General features: G+C 40.5%; 2 protein-coding genes across 2 annotated transcripts; both read right to left on the reverse strand.

Annotated features, from left to right (window-relative positions):
* Window positions 1-980: 980 nt before the first annotated feature.
* LOC122727708 (taste receptor type 2 member 134-like) lies at window positions 981-1,883 on the reverse strand. The gene has a single exon (XM_043965421.1). It carries the CDS (start codon window positions 1,881-1,883, stop codon window positions 981-983), a length of 903 nt encoding a protein of 300 aa, XP_043821356.1.
* A 17,990-nt stretch (window positions 1,884-19,873) lies between these two features.
* On the reverse strand, window positions 19,874-20,776 carry LOC122727692 (taste receptor type 2 member 134-like). Its single transcript, XM_043965395.1, has one exon. The coding sequence runs from the start codon at window positions 20,774-20,776 to the stop codon at window positions 19,874-19,876; it is 903 nt and encodes a 300-aa protein (XP_043821330.1).
* Window positions 20,777-23,876: the final 3,100 nt, after the last annotated feature.

Consider the following 23,876-nt stretch of genomic DNA (forward strand, 5'->3'; position numbering starts at 1 on the left):
ATTTTTGGTGACTAGGGCTAATTTTGGGGGGCTAATCTGACTGGAGGACTAATCTGGGGACTTTTGACTATTTGGCTAACTGACTGCGTTTAATTTAATATGGGCCATTTATAAAGTTCCACCACACTGCTCCCAAACTGATAGACTAAAAATTAAGAAGCCTCTTAACCAAATAATCCAAGCAGAGTTTATTTATGAGATACTATTTCAAATTAGGAATATAGGGAAATAAAGTACAACCTGACTGCTTTCCTGCCGTCTCTTTCCACTGTGTCTCTTTCCCACCTGCCGGGATTCGAACTTCTTGAATACAATAAGGGCCTTAGCCACCTTTGACCTCAGGGCACGTTATACTTTCCCTGGTTCATATTAAGGCCTGTAACCTTCTGTCTGCTCTGTCAGTTTGCCCTTCAGCCTCCTGCGTCCTTGTAGCCCTGTCTCTAGTCTCCAATCTTTGCCTTCTCCTCAGCCTCCTCTTGACCTCTTCTAGTCCATACGAACCACTGAGTCTTGTCTATCTAGTCTGTCCTCAGCCCCTAGTCAGCCCCCGCCCCAGTCTGTCCTCCTGGTCTATGTATACCTTTTCTTCTCTCCATTCAAATCTCGGGGCTTCCTTCGCCCCCACAGACCAAGCTAATATGCCAGCCAGAGCTGCAGCTGGGGTGGGGGGTGCTCTCGAGCCTCATGCCTCAGCACAGGCTATCCTTTAGATAGCTCCGCTCAGGTCGAAGGGAGCTGGGGGCTTTTTTTTTCCCCCCAGCTGTCTGACCTGGCCTTGTATAGCCCACGGGGCTTTTTCCCTCAGCTGAAGCCTAGGAGGAGGGGGAGAGACCCTGAGGGCCTAAGGCTTTCTAATCTCAGCCTAAAGGTAGGGTCCACAAATCAAAACAAATTTCCATATTTCTAAGCCTTATGCATCTAAGTCACAAACAGCAATAATGATAATGCTAAAGATCAGTCACTTCAGAGCTGAATTGCCACTAAGCAGCCTGTGGTTCATGAAGCATCTTCTTCAGAGCCCTTCTCAGTTTTAAGCTATTCAGGATCAGAAAGGCGGGATGGATGGAAATGCCAGCATAGGTCACTACCTCCCATACCCAATACTGAGAGCTGCAAACTGAAAGTGGTATCATGATGCTGATGAGCAGAGGGAGAAGGTATGATGTATAGAGGATGAGAAAGAAGAAAAGTGACTTCAGGGTTGTAATATAGACCTGCATACTTGGATCCAGAAAACCAGCATTATGTTGCTGCATGTTCCCCAAATGTCTGCACAGGGAGGAAATGAGCAAGATGGTGGAGACCAGGAAAAAGAGGAAAGGAATTAACAAAAGAATTATTCTCTGAGGTAATAAGAAATGCCTCTGCAATCCATATATCCTATCTTCCAAAGTAGTCTTTTCTGAATAATTCCCAGAGACTGGAAGTTGGAGAATATGATAGGTGTTTATAAAATATGGGATGCATGTCAAAATGGATATCAGTGGAGAACACAACAGTAGGCAGGGGACCCATCTGGAAATCCTCCACTTCAGCCAGAGGAAGATTGGGTGAGTGAAGGAAGAAATTTTCACACAATAGAAAATGGCAAGCCAGGTAGTGATCCAGAATGTGGCCATATTAGCAAAATTCCAGAAAATGCCAAGGTATATACTTCTGCCAATTGGGGAGAAATATGTGTGGAAGTTGCTAAGAATTCCTGCCCAATGTAGAAAGAGGCGGGAGATGCCCAGGCTGGCCAGGATCATGTCACCAGGGGGCAGCTTCCAACATGTCACCCATTCCCTGCCCAGCACTATGATGATGAAACCATTTTCTATAATTGCTATCACAGACTCCAGGAGAAACAGGATCATGAAGAAAAGAATGAGTAGGTTGGGCATTCTTTCTCTACTGAGCATCTGCTGAGACTCAGCTACTCCAGGATACCTTACCCAGAAGGGATCCAATAGCAGACCAGACTCTCCAAGGATTCAGCAGTTCTCTTTGTTTTATGCAGGACCCCAGATGGAGGAAAAGGTCAAGTAGCAGGATGACATTATATGTGCCTAATATAGATTAGAAAAGAATCCTGCCCCCTTTGTGGATGCAAATCTGACATAGATCAGTCACTGAACCCAGTCTCTATTTGTTTATCCTAGATTTGCCTGTCTCTTACCCAGAGCCAGAATCAAGGAAGTGTCTTGATACTGATCCTGGTAGCTTTTAAGCATCCCCCAAAATGGACGCTTATTCCCTGCCTATGCTGCTTCCCTCCCTTAAGTCTAGCTATAAGGCTCTCCCAGATCTTCCCCCTCCCCTATTCTTGAACTGAGACACTCATCTACTGCCCCTCCCCCACACACACTATTAAACACCCTCCTGTGTATAATGTAAGTATTGTTTTTGTTCATTCATGCACTGGATTTTCCTTCAATGACTAGTGTATGAGGTCCCACTTTGTAGGTCTCAAGTTGACATTGAACCACTAATAACATCTTTTTGAGCCCCACCATTTAACCAGTTCTGAATCTGCCTAATTGCACAACCATTCAGGCCACATCTCACTATTTTTTTCCACAAGAATAGCATTAATTTACACCTTGGCATTAATTTGTTCCTGATTTCTGGTTATTCCTCCCTGTAACATGTGTACATTCTCTTTTGTGTTACTGGATTTATGGGCAACAAAAGACAATCCAAATCTGGATCTATTACTTGCAGAAGCCCAGGACCTGTGAGCCATGGGTAAGGTACTAAAAGCCCAGGTTGTGAGCATCCTATGCAAATTGTTGGGTATAGGCACTGAAAAAAAAAATGCTATAGATGGAACTCAATGAAATCGTGAAATCAAATTTGGACATTATATACTATAACTGCTGGGACCTGACATTATTGTAGTGTCACTCCCCAGACACCAATCAGCTCTACCAACTTCTTCCTGCTCTGGTAACAACAACTATAATAATAGAAATAACAACTACAGTAGCTAACATTTATATAGATTTTTAAGGTTTTCCAAGGGCTTTTAAAATGGGATTTTATCCTCACAACAAACTTGAGAAGTAGATGCTATTATTATTATACCATTTTAAAGAGGAGGAAACTGAGGCAGGCAACAATTTAAATGATTTCCCCAGGTCACATAGCTAAATGTCTGAGATTGAAAGTATTTTTCTATTTTATTCTTAATGTATGGAATAAAACATTTCCATAATAGTACAATAAAAAAAGATGATTGCACAGGAAACTACAAATCTACTAGGCACAACTTGCTATTTCTTTCAAATATACAACAAAATTGTCATGTAAATTTCTTTTTTTTTCTTTCTCCCCCCATTCCCCATCCCTCACCCTGGACATGGCTACCACTGTTTTTTGTTGTCTGTCCTTGATCTCTGAAGAGGACCATGACATCAGGTGATATCTTGACTTGCAGTCAATTGGATTTAAGTGAGGCAGAGCTGTGCAAAATCATCTGCCTTACTATCTCCTCAGAGTCATCAGAGTCCAGTGGCAAGATCAGGGTGACTGGCAATGGCCTAATCCTCCATGGTAATAGGGGAAAACAATATACAAAAGAAAGCTAAAAGGGGAGGAGGTGCAAGGAGAAGGTAACCATGCCCAGGAGCTTGATGATGGAAGAGTCAAACCAAGCAGTGCAAATAGAAGGGAATGGAGAACTGTCTGGGAATTCTGAGTCTTCTTTAAATGGAGGCTTTGGGAAGAGTTGGTGCTCCACCCTCCAACTTTCCATTCAGAGGACCAGAGACCACAAACAATATTGATGAGGTGTGAGTACCAAAGCTGATATAAAGCTGATATAGTCTCTAGATTATATCAGGGTGATGAACTTTTCCTGGGAGTATGATGATGGTGGAGAAGAATCTGAGAAGTGGGCAATGGTTTACAGGAAGATAGAGAGAAAGATAGATAGATAGATACACATATACACATATATAAATTATATATTATTTCATATTATATATGATTGTATATTTTATATTTATTTAATATGTATTGCATATTAATATAACATTTTAAATGTTTTCTATTTACATAATGGAATTTATTTTATCATATGTTATGTTATATTATTATATATATGAATATATTGAGTAATTAGTACAATGTCCATATTGGTGCCAATCTACTACATTTCTCTCCTGATAAGAACATATATGGAACATAGTATTACATCCAAGTGTCCAAAGTTAGGGAGGACCTTGATAAGCTGGAGAGTCTCTCAAGGAGTGTAACAAGATTGGGGAAGAACCTCAAGATGATGCTATATGAGAAATTATTGAAGGCAGTTGGAGAATTTTCTGAAGAAAAGCCTTAGGGAATGGTATAAGTGTGCTTGTTTTCACCTAGGCATATTTATTCTTTTCAATATTACTCACTGCCACTAGAAGGCAGTACTTAAGCGTATCCCAATAAGTTTCCTTAAGGGAGAACTTGTCATAAGAAATTACCCCATCCCACCACCCCCAAATCCCCCAACACACCCCAAGTGTGCTTTAGTAAAATTCTAGAAATTTGATTACTGTAAGGGTTGCTATCTGTATGGGGCTAAAAATCTAATGAGTGTCCACCATAAATTATAAGCTTTAGCAAGAGTTTAGACTTTTAAGTATTTATTAAGGAGCATAAGAATTTGGTGAGGAGAAAGAGGCCAAGATTCTTTCTTCTATCTATCTCAGGGAGCCAGCATCTCAGCTCCACTCAGAATGAGGTCCTGGGTAAAAGAGCTCACTCGCTTCTTCCTCCTCCCAGAAACTTCCTCTCCAATAGGAAACAGGGCCATCCACACACACACACACACAGCTCCAAGCTAATTGGGTGGTAGCTCTGATTGACAACAGGTGGTTCTATAGACCTAACTTCTGGATGCTAAAGTCACATGGTCTCTAAATCGAATGCTTTTTCCTAATGGCAGAGCTTCCCTACAGTGTCTCTCCAGCTGAGGTGTCATTACAATTCTCACAGTCCCCCCATGCTTCAAGCAAAGAAACATCATTTCTTCGCACGAAGCAATAACATTACTGTTGCTTATGGCTAACTAAGTAAAGAGAATGAAAAAAGAGAAAAAGAAATTGAGCAATGCATTGACAAAGGCTAAAGGGGTCACTCCACTTTAGTAAGTGGACATTATAAACAGTGTATACGATGTGGAAAAGGAAAACAGGAAAATGTCCATTTAAGTCTTTGGAAGTCTTTTCTCAGATTATTCTTGGGATGTCTTCTGGGTATAGTTGTGGAATAAAAGTATTTTCAGGTGTTGATATGTGGATGCTGGTAATCAGCCAGGAAAATTTCCTACAAAATTGAGCTTAACACAACTTTAAATAGATTTGCTAATAATCAAATCAAACAATGAGAGTTCTCAAAAACATGTCTAAGGGAATTCAGAATCTTAGGTGTTACACATGAAACATACAATAAAACAAAAATTAAAACATTCTCTAAAACTTAATATTACTACAATCCCCCCCCCGTGGAGGGTAAATTGAGAAGACAATTGTGATATTAATTTAGAAAATAATTTTTTGTTTCATTGCTTTTTGCATCATCTGCCTAATTATTCTCATGCCATTATAAGAAATTAAATAATCTAATATAATTGGTAGCAGATGTCAAGGTCAAATTCAGCATTGTATTTATCATGATACCTGAGGTAATTAGGGGGGTTACCATAAAAGAACAGAGAAATTATAGGAGATGAGCATTCCCACACTTGAGCAATATATACAGCCCACACAGTATTCCAGACTTAAAATGGGTGGATTGGAAATACGTCCATGCCACTGAACATATTGGAAGAAACTGAGTCAGGCTTAATCAAATGCATGGAATTGGGACATCCATGGCATAAGGCATATAGGAGGGGAAAGTGAAGTCAGGTATCAAATGAGACAGCATAGCCCAGCCACATGGTGCCACGTAGAGGAAAATTAAAACAAGAAGATCCAACCTCAATGTCTGTCAATAGCCATTTTCTCAGCCTTTCCCAAAGCGGTGTAGTACCTTGACTTCATGCATGTCTCCCCTCATGTGACAGTTCAATGTATGCTCTTGCATGTATTTCTTTTGCAACTGGTTGGCAACCTGGCCAACTGGCATCTCATAACTCAGAATGAAAGCAATTAATGTCATAAATGATAAGTTCCCATAATCCAAGTCTCATATGGATTTAAAAATTGAGGATAATAATGATCACAAAAAATGTGATTGTGCCTGGACTCAGAATATAATATACAATTATTTAATAATTCCAAATAATAACTTTTTTTTACTAAGTATACAATTACTTTTGTGAAAAATAAGAACATATTTTAATACAAGTTAAAACACAACACAACCTTAAAATAAGAATCTCTACAAAAATAAGCCCATATTATTGAGTTCAAAATGTAGTTGTAATAGCATAAAAAAGAAACCCTTATGTAACATTTAAACTGATTTTTTAATTAAAAATATTTTAAATATCTAAAATACCCAAATAGCATATTATTATTTTATACAATATGTCCCTATTTATGGCAAAAATAAATTTGATTACATGAATATAAAAAAAAACTTTTTGGAAATGTTATACTCTTTTTAAAATATATGCTTATCAAAAATAATACTTGCAAAATCAATTTATACTTGCCATGGCAACCAATTTGCCAGGGAAATGCTTTATAGAGTTTGATCAAATAATCAGTTGGAAAAAATAAACAATTTAGAATTAACTCCCAGAGTTAACATTGTATTATCAAATCAAAACCATCTTGCATTGTTTCAAAAATAGAGATAAATGAATAGAACAAAATACACATGGAAGAATAAAAGACAATGAAATTCAAACTGGGGAAATATAAATGAATATGAACTTAACATTAAAAAGAGTATTACAAGGGGCAGCTAGGTGGCGCAGTGGATAGAGCACCGGCCCTGGAGTCAGGAGTACCTGAATTCAAATCCGGCCTCAGACACTTAACACTTACTAGCTGTGTGACCCTAGGCAAGTCACTTAACCCCAATTTCCTCACTAAAAAAAAAAAAAGAGTATTACAAAATATAAATTTGATCACATGAATATAAAAAGCTTTTACAAATAGTCCCCCCTTTTTTAAGCCAAGTATAAAACACAATCTTAAAAGCATGAAAATCTCTATGAAAATAAACCCATAATGTTAATTTCAAAATATAGATATAATAGCACAGATATCCTTATGTAATCTCCAAACTAACATTATTTCTTATTCTCATTATTTTTTATTCCAAAATCTAAAACCCCCAATGCTCATATTAATACCTTGCTGTTTACTTCTACATTTCTGCAAAATATGTCCCCCTCCATGGCAAAAGAAGCAGAATCTTGAAATATGAAGAGGATTGTCTTTTACATTTTTATTCAGCTTAAGTTTCTCTTGTTCGTCTTTAACCCCTTTATTTTCTCTGTCAGTCTTTTCATAATACAAATGCTTTATAAGGTTACTAATTAAAGACAAAAGCAGATTAACAAAATGCTTAAGAACAAAGCAAGCATATCTGGAATTTAAAGGGTTTTTTTTCTTTTATTTTTTTGCTGGACAATGAGAGTTAAGTGACTTTCCCAGGGTCACACAGCTACTGAGTGTCAAGTGTCTGAGGCTGGATTTGAACTCAGGTCCTCCTGAATCCAGGGCTGGTTCTCTATCTACTGCACCACCTAGCTGCCCCAAAAGGGTTTTCTAAGGTTTGTTTGGAAGAATTACAGCAAGTTGAGTTAGAATTATAGCTTGACTGGGGTAGGATTGAGGGTGTTTGTGTGGGGGCAGTGGCTGGCTGCTCCGGCAACTGAGTAGAAGCTGCGAGCTCAAGTAGAGAAGGCTGCACATGCACAAGTTCAGGACCTGAGGAGGGTGGATTAGATCTCTTGACCTCCCTGGCCGGAGGATCAAGGGGCATGGCCATGGGAGGAGTAGAAGGTAGCACTAGAGGAGGTAAAGGAGGTGGGGTCCCAAGAGGAGGGGGCAGGACCATCTCTTCCATATGCTCCACAGCCAGGGAGGGACCAGGTCAATTTGAATCCGGCTTGATTTCAAACTCAGGCCTGGGTTCCCCTCCCACCACCAGAGAGACAAAGGTTTCTAGAGGCTGGGTCGTTGCCTCCAGGCATGCAAAAGGAGAGAAACACTCAGTGTTAGAATTTGAAAAAAGTGCAGGAGTCAGAACTTTCTCTGAAAAGGCATGGTTGGGAGAGGGAAGGATATTTATATTCCCTTGTGTGAGCACCTTGCTCACTCTTCTAACAAAAATAAAAATAGAAATAGAAAATCCACAAAAACAAAGAATTAACATAATCTTATCCCCCATTTGTCTGGTTAAACAGACTAAAATCTGAAACAGGGTACTTGGGGAGTTAATATAAAAACCCATTTGAAAATGTAAAGGGAAAACAGGTGGTACTTAGCACTACTTTGGAATTTAAAGGGACAGGCTAGAGAAAAATTTCTTACCCAACTGGAAGATCAAAAGATTGAGGTTCAGCTATCCCTTCATGGTTGCCATCTGTAAGGGTTGCTATCTGCACAGGGATAAAATTCTAGCTAGACTGTCTAAAAATCTAATGAAAAAATGACAGGCTATAGAAGTTTTGACTATAAATAAAAGAAAAAATAAGATGTTTTGAAACTAAGCATGGGAACCAGAAAGAGACATGCTCAGAAAAGACCAAATTTGTCCCCAGATTCACCTTATGACGTGTAAACCCCCAAAACACACCTCCATGGAAAAAGGTACCTTACTTGGGAGTTGGCTTAGAACTCCAGGAACTCGAAATTAGGATAGGCCCTTCCCTGTACCTCCCTAAGGTGGAGATTATTATAATGAGACTGATAATCACCTTATTCATACTATAAACATAACTTTCTATCTTTCCTTATTTGAGAGATACCTTTCCACTATTCTGGTTCTCTCCCTGTGGTCACCCACAGTATTGCAATAAAACTTGGGAAACTGAGTCACTGAATCTTGTCATTCTTTTGGGATGACTCACAATCAATTTGACCCGAAATTCAGCCCACATCACCAGTGCCCAAAACAATATTTTGCACTTACTAGACATATAAGGCATATATTTAATGTGGACTGATTAAATGAGACAATGAAGGAAGAGTCTGATAGCTTGACTTCTTGACAACATCATGACGCGGTAAAAATGCTCACTACCAGCTCCACAGATAACACAAAGAAGATAATGAAGAGAATACATAATATCATCATTGTCCATGTCACCCCAAAACTGAGTAGTTAATAAGGTTGCTTCCTCTCCATATGTAGATAAGGAAAATTATTTTCTTTATCTGCATATCTAGGGAAAGGATAGCAGGTGAAAAGAAATGTCACTTAGCTCTCTCTTCATTTGGAGACACAAATGCCCCTTAGAGTTCCTATAGCTCCCTTCTCCAGTCCTTGTTTGCCTAACTAACATTTGCCTAATCCTTACTGGAGTTATAGGATTTGGAGCTCCAGAATGTGGAGTACCAGAAGATAAAAAAATACTGTGAGTCTACTACATATAGTCCATTTTCTGGTAGTTCACATGGTCTGAGAGTACACTTCATGGATATTGTCATCCTTCAATATCAGCCTTATCATTAGAGGGTTTACTGTGCATCCCAACTCCAAAGGTTAGCCTTCTAGTCAGAGAAGACAGATTACTTGAGCAGATTGGATGGTGCTGCTCAGGACTATGATTTATCCTGAGAAAAGAAATTTCCTAAGCAGTGTACCTCTTGAAGAGAGAACAGGATTATCCATGTGCCCAACTACCATCAGATGGAGGAGCAGTAAGGGGCTAAAGCCAAGACATGGGACCAACAAAAATTTTGGCTTGACTTGGACAATCCAAGTAGGTCTCATAGGAAAGAAATTATCTGTCCAAACCATGTTTCAATTCCAGATAAACAAAAATCATGAGATACCAATTCAATTTGCAGGAGTCTGTGTGAGACTCTCAGGGAGAGGACTTACTAGAATGCCAGGGTGTGGCCCTGATGGTAACTCCAAGTTCATTTTACCTTGTAGTGAAATCCAAACCACAGGGTAGTGCTGAGTCAGTCTATAGGACCCTGTAGAAAAGTGGAACCCCTTGGGGAAAAAAGAGAATTGTGTATATCATTGATGAGGCATTGAGAATCCCTTTGTGATTTCTACATTTGAATTCCTTCCAGTCCCCTGCAGCTTCTATATTTTCAATAGAGTGAAATATAGGCTGCCTTGTACTCAAAAACCACACGTTACCTCGAGTAATTACACAACAGCTAGTTTTACCCACATTTATCAAAACCTAGACATAAGCTATACACAAACTGTACTTGGAAATTTCCCCTCAAAAATTCTACATTGGAATAATAATGAATCAATGAGGGGGCAGCTAGGTGGTGCAGTGGATAAAGCACTGGCCCTGGATTCAGGAGGACCTGAGTTCAAATCCAGCTTCAGACACTTGACACTTACTAGCTGTGAGACCCTGGGCAAGTCACTTAACCCTCATTGCCCTGCCAAAAAAAAATCAACAAAATAATAATTTTGGAGTTTAGCTCCCAAAAACAATCTCAATCTATTTGACCCAGAATCATAGGCCTTTGGGCCACAGATTACATTGTAATATCATACTCTTAAATGGTAAGGAGAGCCAATCTGAGCAACCGAAGCCTGAGGCACAATGACAGTATAAGATTATAGTCAGCCTCTTGCCCTCCATTTTTGACTGGGAAAAGGGGATTTAGCTGTTCCTCCTTTCCCCAGTTCTGCTCTAGATTTAGTCCCATCCATGATGTTTCCACATATTCCAAACTGTAGTGCAGGTAACATCACCCATCATTATCACTGCTCAGTTTTACTCAACAAGCAATTATTAAGCATTGACTTTGGGTAAGGTCTAATGCTAGTTGCTGATGATCCAAAAATAGATTTAACAGACTCTGCTTCTCAATGACCACCATCAAGTATTTTCTATGTATCCACTGTGGGATGGGCATTACACTAGGCCCAAAAGACTCAAAAGAGGCTTCCAATATGTCCTCGTCCTTTAAGGAACCTATAATCTCATTGGAGACAAGAGCATAGACTTACAAAATTAACAATATAAGAAAGAACATTGTAAGTGCCAAATAAATGGAAAAGGCAATAAGTCCTATAGGAATTCCCAGGAAGGAGAAATAACTGAAAACTAGAGAAGTCAGGAAAGTTTTCATAGAGAGGATGGGACTTAGAGCTTGTCCTTGAAGGAAATGTAGAACTTAGATAAGTTGAAAGAAGAGAGAAGGGCATGCCAGGCAGAGGGAACAACTAGAGGCAGGTCACCATGCTCAAGGAACACATCTTGACCACTATATTAGGGAACAATTTGTGGAGGGAGAGGTAAAGTTGAAGAGGTTGAGAGGGACCAAACTATGGAGGGTCTTGAGTGCTAAGCTAAGCAGTTTGAATTTTATTCTATAGGCAATGGAAAACCATCAGAGCTTTAACTGGCATGGAATGTAAAGGTCTTTATCCCTGTATGACAACATCCAGTGGGTCTTGCTACTTCCTGAGATCAAAGTTCTTCCCCTTCACCCTCCCCATCCCACAAATTGCCTTGAAGTCCTCAGCTGTCCCATGTTGCTGCTGCCAACCCCAGGGCACCAGTAGCACTGTCCTGTTACCATGGCTCACCTTTCCCTAGGCCCACCTTCCCTCCCAACTTCTGCTAGGCTATGCCAGACTCTCTGAGAAACAGGATTCCCCTTCTCCTTGCACAACTATTACCATGACTAGCTTGTCTTCTGCACCATTTCCTACCCCTTCCCTGTGACTGTTTTTGCCCCAGGGTAAAAAAAAAGGCTATTTTTGTCAATGGAGGCCATTAACTTTTGGAAGCTATCTGACCCACCAATCATAAAGAGGATACTATGAAAACAACAACTCATCATCAAATGTTGCAGTATGCCTGGTAGGCATAAGGATCATGGTGTAGACTATGGCTAATTCACAAAGTGTATTGTTATATAGCAATTTCTGGATTCTTTGTACACTGCTTGTTCTTCCTTTTTACTTTTGATTAACTGGAAAAAAGAGAATGTGCCTCCCCCAGGGATATTCATGGTGACTAGTGGAATTAGTAACTTGGAGACAAAAAAGAAGGACCTTTTGGGAAAGAAGAAAAGGAATCAAAAGGGTTTTTTCTTTTTTTCCATCTTCTTGGACTAGGGAAGTGGTATAGAAAGACCAGAGAATTCTATGGAAAAGCTCTGGCATGGCCCAACAATGAGGACTGTGGTCTATGCTATAGAACCATGGGGAAAATGGAAGGAAGGAGTAATATACATACTTTTTACTTATAGTATGCTGATTAAAAAGTTTCAAGAGACATAGTTTCTGGGAAATTTAATCATTTTATTAATAAATCCAGCAGATTAATTATAAAAGCATGGTCATTTGACTATCTCTCTTAGACCAATGACAATCAGGGCAGCAGGTTCACAGTTTATATAATATTCCAAGAGTATGTGTTCAATGAGGGTTTGAAAGTGGCTTCATGTGCAAAATATCTCTATACTCAGGCCACCCTCAGGTTTGGTCTATCTAGATAAAAGGATCTGTCTTCACCCAAGTTTGGGTAGAACACAATGGGCTTCCCCACCTTAGATTAAATTGCTTCTATAGTTGGGTAGAGTCTGACCAAGATTTAGGAGAGTTAATTTCAATATCATTATCAGGAATGTCCTTCAAGAGACTAAACTTTTTTAAAATCAGGAATTTGGAAGAAGGGGAGAGCTCTAAATCTCCCTAAGATATTCGTTATTAAGAATAATTTCTCTCAGATATACAGATTAGAGAAAGAGGTAAAGATGGAAAAGAAGATGCAGATAGGTATAGATATAGATGCAGATATAGATACAGGTATAGGTATACATACATATACAGGTATAGGTATACTATGGAGAGAGGGTAAGAGAGGCAGGGAGAGAGGGACACAGGCACAAAGAGAGAGAAAGAGAGAGATCTTTATAACAAATGGTGATGCATTCTAAGGATTGTATTATTTTCCTTCTTACTAAATGATAAGAAGAAGAATAAATAATGTAATGCCTTACATTGCATGATTGCAAGTGAATATTTGCTCTCTATTTTGGGGGCTGCAATCCAGGTATCCTGGATGGGGATTGTGAACTAAGGGAGTGAGAATAATATCCAAACTATACCTGGGGTCTTTATGTTAGAGGATTGTCTCTGCCACAAGGGTGACAATTATCACCATCATCAGCATGCTCAACAAAGTATTTATTACACCTATATGGTGCCATAAAGACAAAAGATAGCCTCTATCTTCTAGTTGCTTGCAATCCAATGGGAACAGAAAATTTCCATACATGTGCAAGGAAAGGCCTCTGCCTACAGTGAGTCATTGGGCTCACCCCCTACAAATGTAGACTAGTGCATCATGATAACTTCAATAGAAAGAATGAGGATTATCTAGACTATAGATACGATCACTAAAATGAGAGCTCTTTGAAATAGATACATGGATATGCATGTTTGTGTGTGTCTAAGTGTGCATAAATGCACATATATATGCATATATGTGTGTGTACACCTATGTATCATATATCTGTCATGTTGTAGGGGCCAAATTTTAATTGGGGAGTGTTAGCTAGGCAGCTTGCTGCAATATTGGGGCAAGGAAGGAGACCAACAGCCTCCCTCAAAAACAGAACAGGGTTTATTAACAAGAATGAACTTAAAAACACAAGCAAGATCAGTAGAATTAAGGGAAAGGAAAAAATGGGGGAAGGGAAACAATACAACCTGAACAACACCACTGCCCAGGGATCAGCTGAGAACCCACAGCTGTATCCTGGCACTTTCCAGCTTCAAGCTAGAATGGCGACTCTCCTCCCTTCTTCCCAGCAGACCCCAGGCTGACCACACACAGCCCCAAGCCAATTGGTTGGCAGCCCTGACTGACAGTCACATGACTGCCCTCACTGGGCTTCCAGTGATTATAATTTTGCCAGGCCCATGTAGGCATCGGCGAGTGGTGATGACGTGAGGTGCCAGTGCCATGGTGACAGCTACAACCAGTGGGTGGAGCACCATGCCTGAGCCCCAGGCCAGTGTGCCTACTGGGGTTTTTAAAATTCTAGCCAAAAGATGGGATCATAAAAACCTCAAACAACAATTCTTTACAATGTACATGTGGAAAATAAATACACAAATGTATCTTTCCCTTCAAATGCATTTTATTCATTTTTATCATCACTACTCTCTTTATCTTCATCATATTCAGTGTTAATTAAAAGACAAATCATAGACCATGCTCTGCAAGCCAGATTTGGGGGCGGGGGGGGGGGACTGTGTCTAAATCAATCAACAAGCATTTCTTTATTAAGTACCAGCTATGTGCCATACACTGTGGTTAGCTCTGAACTCAGACCAATATGATAAATAGACATAGATAGAGATGAAAGACTATTTCCAAGTTACAGGTATTTAGAATAGATTTGTACTTATCAGAGCAGGGAATTTCTCTTCAGCTGTCCAAGGACCATCCCTGCTCTTGGTTCAGGCCTCTCCTCTAAGCCTCTCAAGGGCCTTTTCTTTTTCTTACTCTACTTCCCCTTTTCTTCTGCTCCAGACCTATTACTAACTGAATAACAGTTACATTGGGCAAGTCACTTAGCCCTGCAGGACCACATTTCCCCAGGTGGTAATGCTAAATGATGACTGGGTTCCTCCTAGATCTATATTTTATTTCTATTTTTACTATTTCAAATATTTGAATTCATTGACTCCATAGTGATAAACTGAGATGTGCCAATATCTTCTAGGTCATAAATGAGCAGTTTTTCAGAAAAGGAGAAAGGTGTTGAAAAAATGGAGAAAAGGAAATTTCCTTTCTAACTCCATCTCTTATTTGTCCAAAACTAAGGGAAATATTTTCCTCTTCTATAAGGATTCTCTGTAACCCATGAAAGGAAAGATCCACCTTTCTTATACTAATGTATTACCAATGTTGCTGTATGGCAATGGAGCACCACTGTCTCTTAAGAACTAAAAATGGGGATAATGCAGTGGGCAATGGAAAAGTACATGGTGAGTGTGAGCAAGCTTCAACATAGAGCCAATGAGGAAATGTAAGAAGAATGTTACCAAGGAACTGCTTGTTTGGAAGAAAAGAGAGGCTGGTTCTGTGTGTTGCAGACATAGCTCTAAAGCCATGTAAAGAAAAAATTATTAACTATATCTATCTGAAAAATTATAATAACTCTAGTTATATGAAAAATTATAATTGGGCCTTAAATCCCATCTGCGTCACCATTCAAATGTAAGAATATTTTAAATAACTTGCCTAATTTGGGGGGGCCTAATCTGTGGATGACTAATCTGGGGACTTTTGACTGGCTGGCTATCTGACTACTATTAATTTCCTATGGGCCATATATAAAGTTCCACCACACTTGCTCCTTAATTGATAAGCAAAAAATTAAAAAGCTTCTTACCTAAATAATCAAAGCAGAGTTTATTTATGAGATACAATTTAAACATAAAAATACAGGGAAATAAAATGTACAACCTGACTACTTTTCGGTGCATCTCTTTCCACCTGCCGCCCCTGGAACTTTTTTAGCCTCCTCCTGCGTACCAACGGACCTTCTTCTAGCATTCCCCTTCTCTTGTCCTCCCCCTTCAGTGTCTCTCCTTTCTCTATCCTCCAGAGCCCCCCTGTTCTTTTAATCTTCCCGCCTCCCTGTGTCCTCCTAGTCCTCCAGCATCCCCCACTTCTATCTCACTAGCTCTGTCAGTCCGCTGCCCCCTTTGCTCTCAATCTCTGGCCTCCCTTTTACTGTCTTCTCCCCTGTATATTTCTACCTTTTAACCCCTCAAATCTCGGGCTCCCTGTGCCCCGACACACACCAAGCTAATCCTCCAGACGCCTTATCACTGCTGCCAGTGGGGAGGGGACATTCGAGTGTCTCATGTGTACCACACGCCCGTGCCCCCTGCTATGCACCCAAGGACCTCTGCATAGGCTATGCCAGAGGCCAACCTGGATGAGCCCGGGATCTCTCAGATAGATCTGCTCAGGGCGGAGGGAGCTGGGGCTTTTTCCCCGAGCTATCTGACCTGGTGTCCCGTAAAACTCACAGGGCTATTTGGCTCCGCTGAAGCAGAGGGGGAGGGGCACCAGCCCCTCTGACAGAAAAGACCCTGAGGGCCTAAGGCTTTTTCATCTCAGTCCAAAGGTAGGGTCCCCAAATCAAAATAAATTTCCACAGCCAGTATCCTCTTGGTGCAAGTTCAATCTCAGGACAAAATGAGGCACTCACAAGTCACTGAACATTTTAGAAAGGAACACAGCAAGAATATACAACATGAATATGAGCTTCTCTGGACATGGTCCTCTTCTCCATCTGGAAACTTCGTCTGGTCAGCAAGTCATGTGGGTGTGGAGACTCACATAGTCACAGGCACCCACCAAGTCTGGGAGGCTTTGATTCCACTGGAATGGAAACTTTTCAAGCCCCCAGACCAGAAAGCTATGTTAGGGAAGCTAGCACTGATCAGGTTTTGAAGAGGAAGAGGCAAGTCCTGGAAGCTGAGTCATTAAATTCTGGTTCCACCATAGCATGGCAAGAGAAAAGGCAAAAATATAAATAGACAGTGTGTTTCATGGTATCTTCAAGAGGTTGGGAGAAGGTGAAGAAGGTCTTCCTTCATTGTATTGGGCATATCCTCTATAAAGAATTTATGAGAATACATAGACAAGATCACAGGAGATACAAAGGCTTGTATAAAATGTGACCTTCAACACTGGAGGGAACTCCCAAATGGATAAGATTGCAAACCTATCTGAGGATTTATAAGCCATATTGACATTATTATATTCAAGCAACAAACAAGAGCTCTACTGATAAATCCAAAGAGGTGACTGATATGACACCAAGTTGGGCACCGTGACTGGTGTCTTAGTTTGGGAATAAGGTCCTTGCTATATCTGCTACCAGTCAAAACTTTCCCCACATGTCATATGAACCACCCAACAGCAGAGGGTGCCCAAAATATCCCAGTACCTTGGGCATCACTCAGGTCTTTAGAGAGGCAGCTACCAATCTCCTCTGGACCCCACCCCTTTGTGGGTGCTATCCCAGACTCATATTAGCTTATGATTTGTCATGTGGATTATCCAAATGGATAGATAGCTTGAAGTTCTCATACTGCTACATTCCCTTTCTCAAGGCATGGTGGCATACTGATGACTTTAATCAGACTATTAGAAATTAATTAAACAAATAAGAGTGATATACCCAGCAAGAATGTCCCTGAGCTACTTCACCTCCATTATATCCTCTTCCCCTAAGCCCTGAACCCAAGCTAGGCAAAAAGTCAGAAGTTCATTTCAATTGAGTAACTTCCTACAAGGAGCTGACAAAGACAATTGTCCTAGGTTTTCAGTCACAGTAACAACTCTTATGTAGATCAGTGTTCAGAGCACTGAAACCTTATCCTTTCTCAAAGAATGTGGCAGGGTGAAGGATTGTGCGCAAACAAATTATAGCCCCCTTGAGTCTCATGTCCAGACAGGGACAGCAACTTCTCCATGCCCTGGTTTTGGTTACATTGAACTCAAGTCGTCTCTGATCCTCTCAAACCAAGCAAATGAGAGGAGGGATTTCTTACCACAAGCTGGGTATCAAAGTTCTGCCCAGACAGCTTTAGGAGAAAGATGCCATTTCTGCTAGCAAAGTACCATGTTTCTTCTCTCTCTCTCTCCCTACCCGCCCCCCTCTCTCTCCATATTCTCAAGCCTGGTCCACAGCAATGGGTGATGTCCTTCTACCATTCTCACCACTGAAGTTTTTCCTGTCAGGGAGGAAACTACAGGAAGATAGAACTAGGGTAGAACATTGCCAAAGTAATTGACATAGGTGGTTAGATTGTCTGGAATGATATTATTATGCTTAAACTGAACAAGGATTGTTTCGATTCTTTTCTTCATATTTCTACAACAGCTATGTGGGACAGTGGGTCGAGTGTTAGACCTGGATGCAGGAAAACCTGAGTTCAAATCCAGCCTCATACATTATCTGTGTGACCCTGAGCACCTCTTCCTGCATCAGTTTTTTTCCTCTGTAAAATAAGAATGATAACAACACCTACCTCCCACGGTTATTGTGAGGACAAACTAAGATGAATTTGTGAAGCACTCTACAAACTTTAAAATATCTATAAATGCTAGCAATTCTTAGCACATAATAGAGTTTAGTGATTGAAGGCATTGTTTGAAGTGACAGAGGATTGTTTTGCTTTTATTGGGGGGAGATGGAGCAAGGAGAGTGAAGATTAGTACCTGTTCAGTAACCCATAATGTTAAAGAACTGAGAGGTTAAGTTATTTCTCTGAGACAGACAGCAAATATCTTGGACAAGACTTGAACCCAGGTTGTCCTGACAAAGAGGCTGGGTCCTTATCTGCTCTTCCATTCTTCTAGGGGTGCAAAGACACAAACTTGTGCTTTCAAGGAAAGTTGTACTGGGAACAGAAGGAGTGGGTCCACCTGAGTTTTGAAAGGAATGGAAAGGCAAAAGAAAGTCAGGCCACGACTGAAAAAGCTTCTCCAGTATAATCATCTGAGGTGAATCAAATGAGAAGAGTCTAGTGTCTCTCAATGGGGAAGGGCTGTGGTCAGCTGAAGTCCATGATGCATTTCAGCTGGAGTGTGAGAGGCAATTGGCAGCCACTCTAGGTTTCTGAAGAGGGTGAGGATGGAATAGCATGAAATTTTGTATCTCTATCATTGAAGTTGACAAAGTGTTTTGCTCCCTGTAACCTCCTGAGGTAGGTAGAGAAAATTCTATTATCTCCACTGTGTGTATATATGTATGTGTGTATATGTGTGGCCATACACATATATGTATATACATTGCACATAATTATGAAATATATATTGCATACAAACACACACACACACTGGACTTTTTTCCCCTAGATGAAAACAGCAAGGCTTAGAGAACTAAGTGACATACCCATATTTACTCTTGCCAGTAACTGAGGTATAACTAACTATTCTTTGCAAGACAGATATTTTGCAGGCCAGTACAAAGAATTGCACTATTATATGGGCACAAGGAGTTTAGAGCCCAGGACAAGGGTTATTCCTGTGGCTGTGAGTGAGTATAACAACAAAAGACAAGAAAAGGTAAAATCTTAGTGAAGTGAATTGAATGCTGAATTTGTAATCACAAAGAACTGGGTTCAAATTCTGCTTCACACACTTACCAGTTGTGTGACTCTGGGAAAGTCACTTGACTTCTCATGGCCTTTAGTCCCCCATATGCAAAATGAATAAGTTGGCTTCCAAAATACCTTTAAATTAACTATGAAATATTACAAAGAAAAATTGGCAGGGCTTAGGAATGAATGACTAGGTAGTGGGGAAAAAGAGAATAAAGAAGATGAGAAGACAGTACCTAAGTGATTGTACAGGGTGGGCCAAAAGTCACAAAGGGGTCTGATGTTTCAATAAATGTTTGAGATTATTTTTTGGTTTTTTCAGCATTTACAAAATTTGAATTTTCATGCATAATGTAAATATATTTCATATATGTCTGTATATATATTGCATATGATGTTATGGGATTGTAAATTTAAAACAAAAATAAAAGAATTCTTAAATATTCATGACTTTTGACCCACCCTGTATTTGTATCCCCAGTGCTTATTACAGTGTCAGATTATAAGTACATCATTAACTGTCTTCTTTCTTCCTTCTTTTCTTCCTTCTTTCCTTTCCTTCCTTTCTAAGTCTTATGCATCTAGGTCACCAAGAGCAATAATGCTAATGCTCAAGATTGATCACTTCACAGCTGAATAACCCCTATGAAGCCTGTAGTTCATGAAGCATCTTCTTCAGAGCCCTTCTCAGTTTTGAACTGTTCAGAATCAGAAAGGTGGGATGGATGGAGATGCCAGCATAGGTCACTACCTCCCATACCCAATACTGAGAGCTGCAAACTGAAAGTGGTATCATGATGCTGATGAGCAGAGGGAGAAGGTATGATGTATAGAGGATGAGAAAGAAGAAAAGTGACTTCAGGGTTGTAATATAGACCTGCATACTTGGATCCAGAAAACCAGCATTATGTTGCTTCATGTTCCCCAAGTGTCTGCACAGAAAGGAAATGAGCAAGATGGTGGAGACCAGGAAAAAGATGAAAGGAATTAACAAAACAAACATTTGCTGAGGCAAGAAAAAATACTTTTGGAATGCATGTATCCTATCTTCCAAAGTGGTCTTTTCTGAATAATTCCCAGTGACTGGCAGTTGGAGAATCTGATAGATCTTTAAAAAACCTGGTACACATATCAAAATGGATAGCAGTAGGGAACACAGCAGTAGGCAGGGGACCCATCTGGAAATCCTCCACTTCAGCCAGAGGAAGATTGGGTGAGTGAAGGAAGAAATTTTCACACAATAGAAAATGGCAAGCCAGGTAGTGATCCAGAATGTGGCCATATTAGCAAAATTCCAGAAAATGCCAAGGTATAGACGAATCTCAGTTTGAGAGAAATATGTGTGGAAGTTGCTAAGAATTGCTGTCCAATGTAGAAAGAGGCGGGAGATGCCCAGGCTGGCCAGGATCATGTCACCAGGGGGCAGCTTCCAACATGTCACCCATTCCCTGCCCAGCACTATGATGATGAAACCATTTTCTATAATTGCTATCACAGACTCTAGGAGAAATAGGATCATGAAGAAAAGAATGGGTAGGCTGGGCATTCTTTCTCTGCTGAGACTCAGCTACTCCAGGATACCTTACCCAGAAGGGATCCAATAGCAGGCCAGATTCTCCAAGTATTCGGCAGCTCTCTTTGCTTTATGCAGGACCCCAGCTGGAGGAAAAGGTCAAGTAGCAGGATGACACTATATGTGCCTAATGTAGATTAGCAAAGAATCCTGCCCCCTTTGTGGATGCAAATCTGACATAGATCAGTCACTGAACCCAGTCTCTATTTGTTTATCCTAGATTTGCCTGTCTCTTACCCAGAGCCAGAATCAAGGAAGTATCTTCCTATAGGCTACTGATCCTGGTAGCTTTTAAGCTTCCCCCAAAATGCACACTTGTTCCCTGCCTAAGTTCTTTCCCTCCCTTAAATCTAGCTATAAGGCTCCCCCAGATCTTCCCCCTCTCCTATTCTTGAACAGATACCCTCATCTACTGCTCCTCTCCCCCCACTATTAAACACCTTCCTGTGTATAATGTAAACACTTTTTTCCCATTCATGGTCTGGATTTACAAATCTATTTTCCTTCAGCGACTAGCATATGAGGTCCCACTTTGTTGGTCTCAAGTTGACATTGAACCACTAATAACATCTTTTGAGCCCCACCATTTAACCAGTTCTGAATCTACCTAATTGCACAACCATTCACACCACATCTCACTATTTTTTTCATAATAATAGCATTAATTAACACCTTGGCATTAATTGGTTCCTGATTTCAATGAGTAGCAATGCCCTGGGGGAATGGAAAACAGGACAGGTGAGTTTCTATGAAGGGAAAAACAAAGAGATAGGATAGGTTTCTCCTCAGGAAAAAAAAGTATCCAATGAGGGTAAGTACAGGAATAGGAAAGGGGGATACTCTGGGAAGCTGGGATAGGTAATCATGTAGGTTTGGGGTAACTGAATGGGAGAAGGGGGAGGTGAGGTACCATGGAATGCAGACACAGGATTCCCCTACTTCATTTTACCCAGGGCCAGCTCTGCCCTATAAGGAAAATGAGAAGCAATGCAAGACAATGGAAAGCATCCTAATGTGAAATCAGAAGGTCTGGGTTCAAATCCTGGCTCTACCAATAACAACACTTCTCAATATGTCAGGACTTTTTTTCTCACTTGTACAATGAGGAGGTTGGACTATCTGATCTCTGAAGTCCTTTCCTACTTTAAATCAATGGTTCTGTCACATTAGGGTTCTATGATCATAGTTCAGAGCAGCCAATTCAGGGAGTTGAAGAAGGAACGGAAGGACTAGGGGAAAGCCTGGTATAACAGGAGTAGTGAGATGACATCAAGAGAACAAAGGGCTGCACAAGCAGCCCACCCTATGCATGCCAATTGAAGAGAGTTAAGGGAAGATGAAGGACAATTTAGAAAGAACTGTGATAAAGTGAACTAAGGAGAAAAGAAACAAATGGGAATGCTTGTGTCTCTACTCACAGATGGAGGTCCTGAAAGCTAAACCAGGTAGGTTCTAGGCACATTGTGGGTCAGTATCCAGGCAAAATCACATCTCATGAAATTACCAGCCAACCAGAGATTACATTCATCCAAAGCAAAAGACATTTCATTAGATAGCACAGCAAAATCAGTGACAAGAAAGATTCTTAGATGCACAGGGCTACCATATCTCCAATGAGAGAAAGGATGTACAAATTGCATCATCAGGGTAATTCATGTTTCTGATTCTGATGTTTGTTTCCCCACAGAGCAACCAATAATCTCTGGTGATATTATCAGAAGAGCTTCTTCCTCCACTGAACTGAGGGTCCACATTTATCTATTATCAGTTCCTTGTTGATTTCTGCTGAGGAGCTTCATTCAATTGCTGCCACTGAGTTGCCATCTACTGATCTTCAGCTTCTTTGGGAAATCTGCTCCCCAATTCTTTAGTTTACAACCCTAGAACTATTACAATTCTTTTGTGATTAGACTCCCTAGTTGGCTATACCTAGCCAGCTAACAGGAGAAATCCTTGGGAACTTAAGCCTATTTTTAAAACCAGCCTATTTCTTCCTCACCTGGTACTCCATGACCTTAGGATAATATCTCATTTGAGTTGAGAAATGTCCTTTCCTTCCAGGATCTTCTCAGTGATACCCAAATCACACTGGGATCTGAACACTTGACTCTGGAGTCTCTGTTTTCCCTCCAGAGCATAACCAGCAAGCCCTTCATCGGTCCAGGATCTGGCTACCACCTGCCCAACCAACCCAAACACACACATCATGTCTTTCCTCCAAGACCTTGATAATGAACTCTGTGAGGCCAATATCAGCTCAGGAGCCTGCTACCAACCTCTAGACTCTGTCTTTCCTTTAAGATGTTCCCAACAATCTTTACATCAGCCCAAAATCAAATCTGCATCCCCTAAGTCTTTCTTCACTGCTCCACAGTGAATCTTTCACTAGAAACATCTTCAAATGCCATCTCCTGACTCCTCACCAGCCTCCATCAGGTGATACCATGTCCTGGTCCTGACTGCCCCAAAGTAGATCCTACAGGACCCAAATATCACCACTTGCCAGAAGGATGGATATTGAGGAAGAACTTTAAATAGTTTAATCACCTGCCTCTTAATAGACCTCTTTCCAACCACAGATACTCTGCTGGGAATTATTCCTCAATGATTGGCATAATCAAGCCTCTTCATACCCCTATCCTTACAGTTCTGAACCCCACCTATTGATGTACAAAAACCATTCCCCATCCCCAATTTCTTGCTCCCCTTTTTCTGTCCACCTTAACTCACATCCCCAAATGTTCTATTCTAGAGCTATGGCCCTACCCACTGTGCTCTATGGAATGCCTACTCCATAATTAACAAATTAATTTTCACCTGAAACATTTTTCCTTTCTGATTCTTTCATTCTTCTGGTTCTCATTGAACCCTAGTTTCCACCTGATAACACTCATCCCTGGCCACCCTTTCTAGTACTCGCACACTTTACTCATACCTCTCTCCTTGTCTTGTAAAGAAAATCCTGAAACCATACTGACTTGGGCCACTACAAAATTATAATATATTATCTCAACTGGGTTCTCCCAGAAACTAGGAAATCCTTTTGTATCCCCTAAATCAATTTTCTATTCCA

This window comes from Dromiciops gliroides, chromosome 5, assembly GCF_019393635.1.
Source record: "Dromiciops gliroides isolate mDroGli1 chromosome 5, mDroGli1.pri, whole genome shotgun sequence".
Classification (NCBI taxonomy): domain Eukaryota; kingdom Metazoa; phylum Chordata; class Mammalia; order Microbiotheria; family Microbiotheriidae; genus Dromiciops; species Dromiciops gliroides.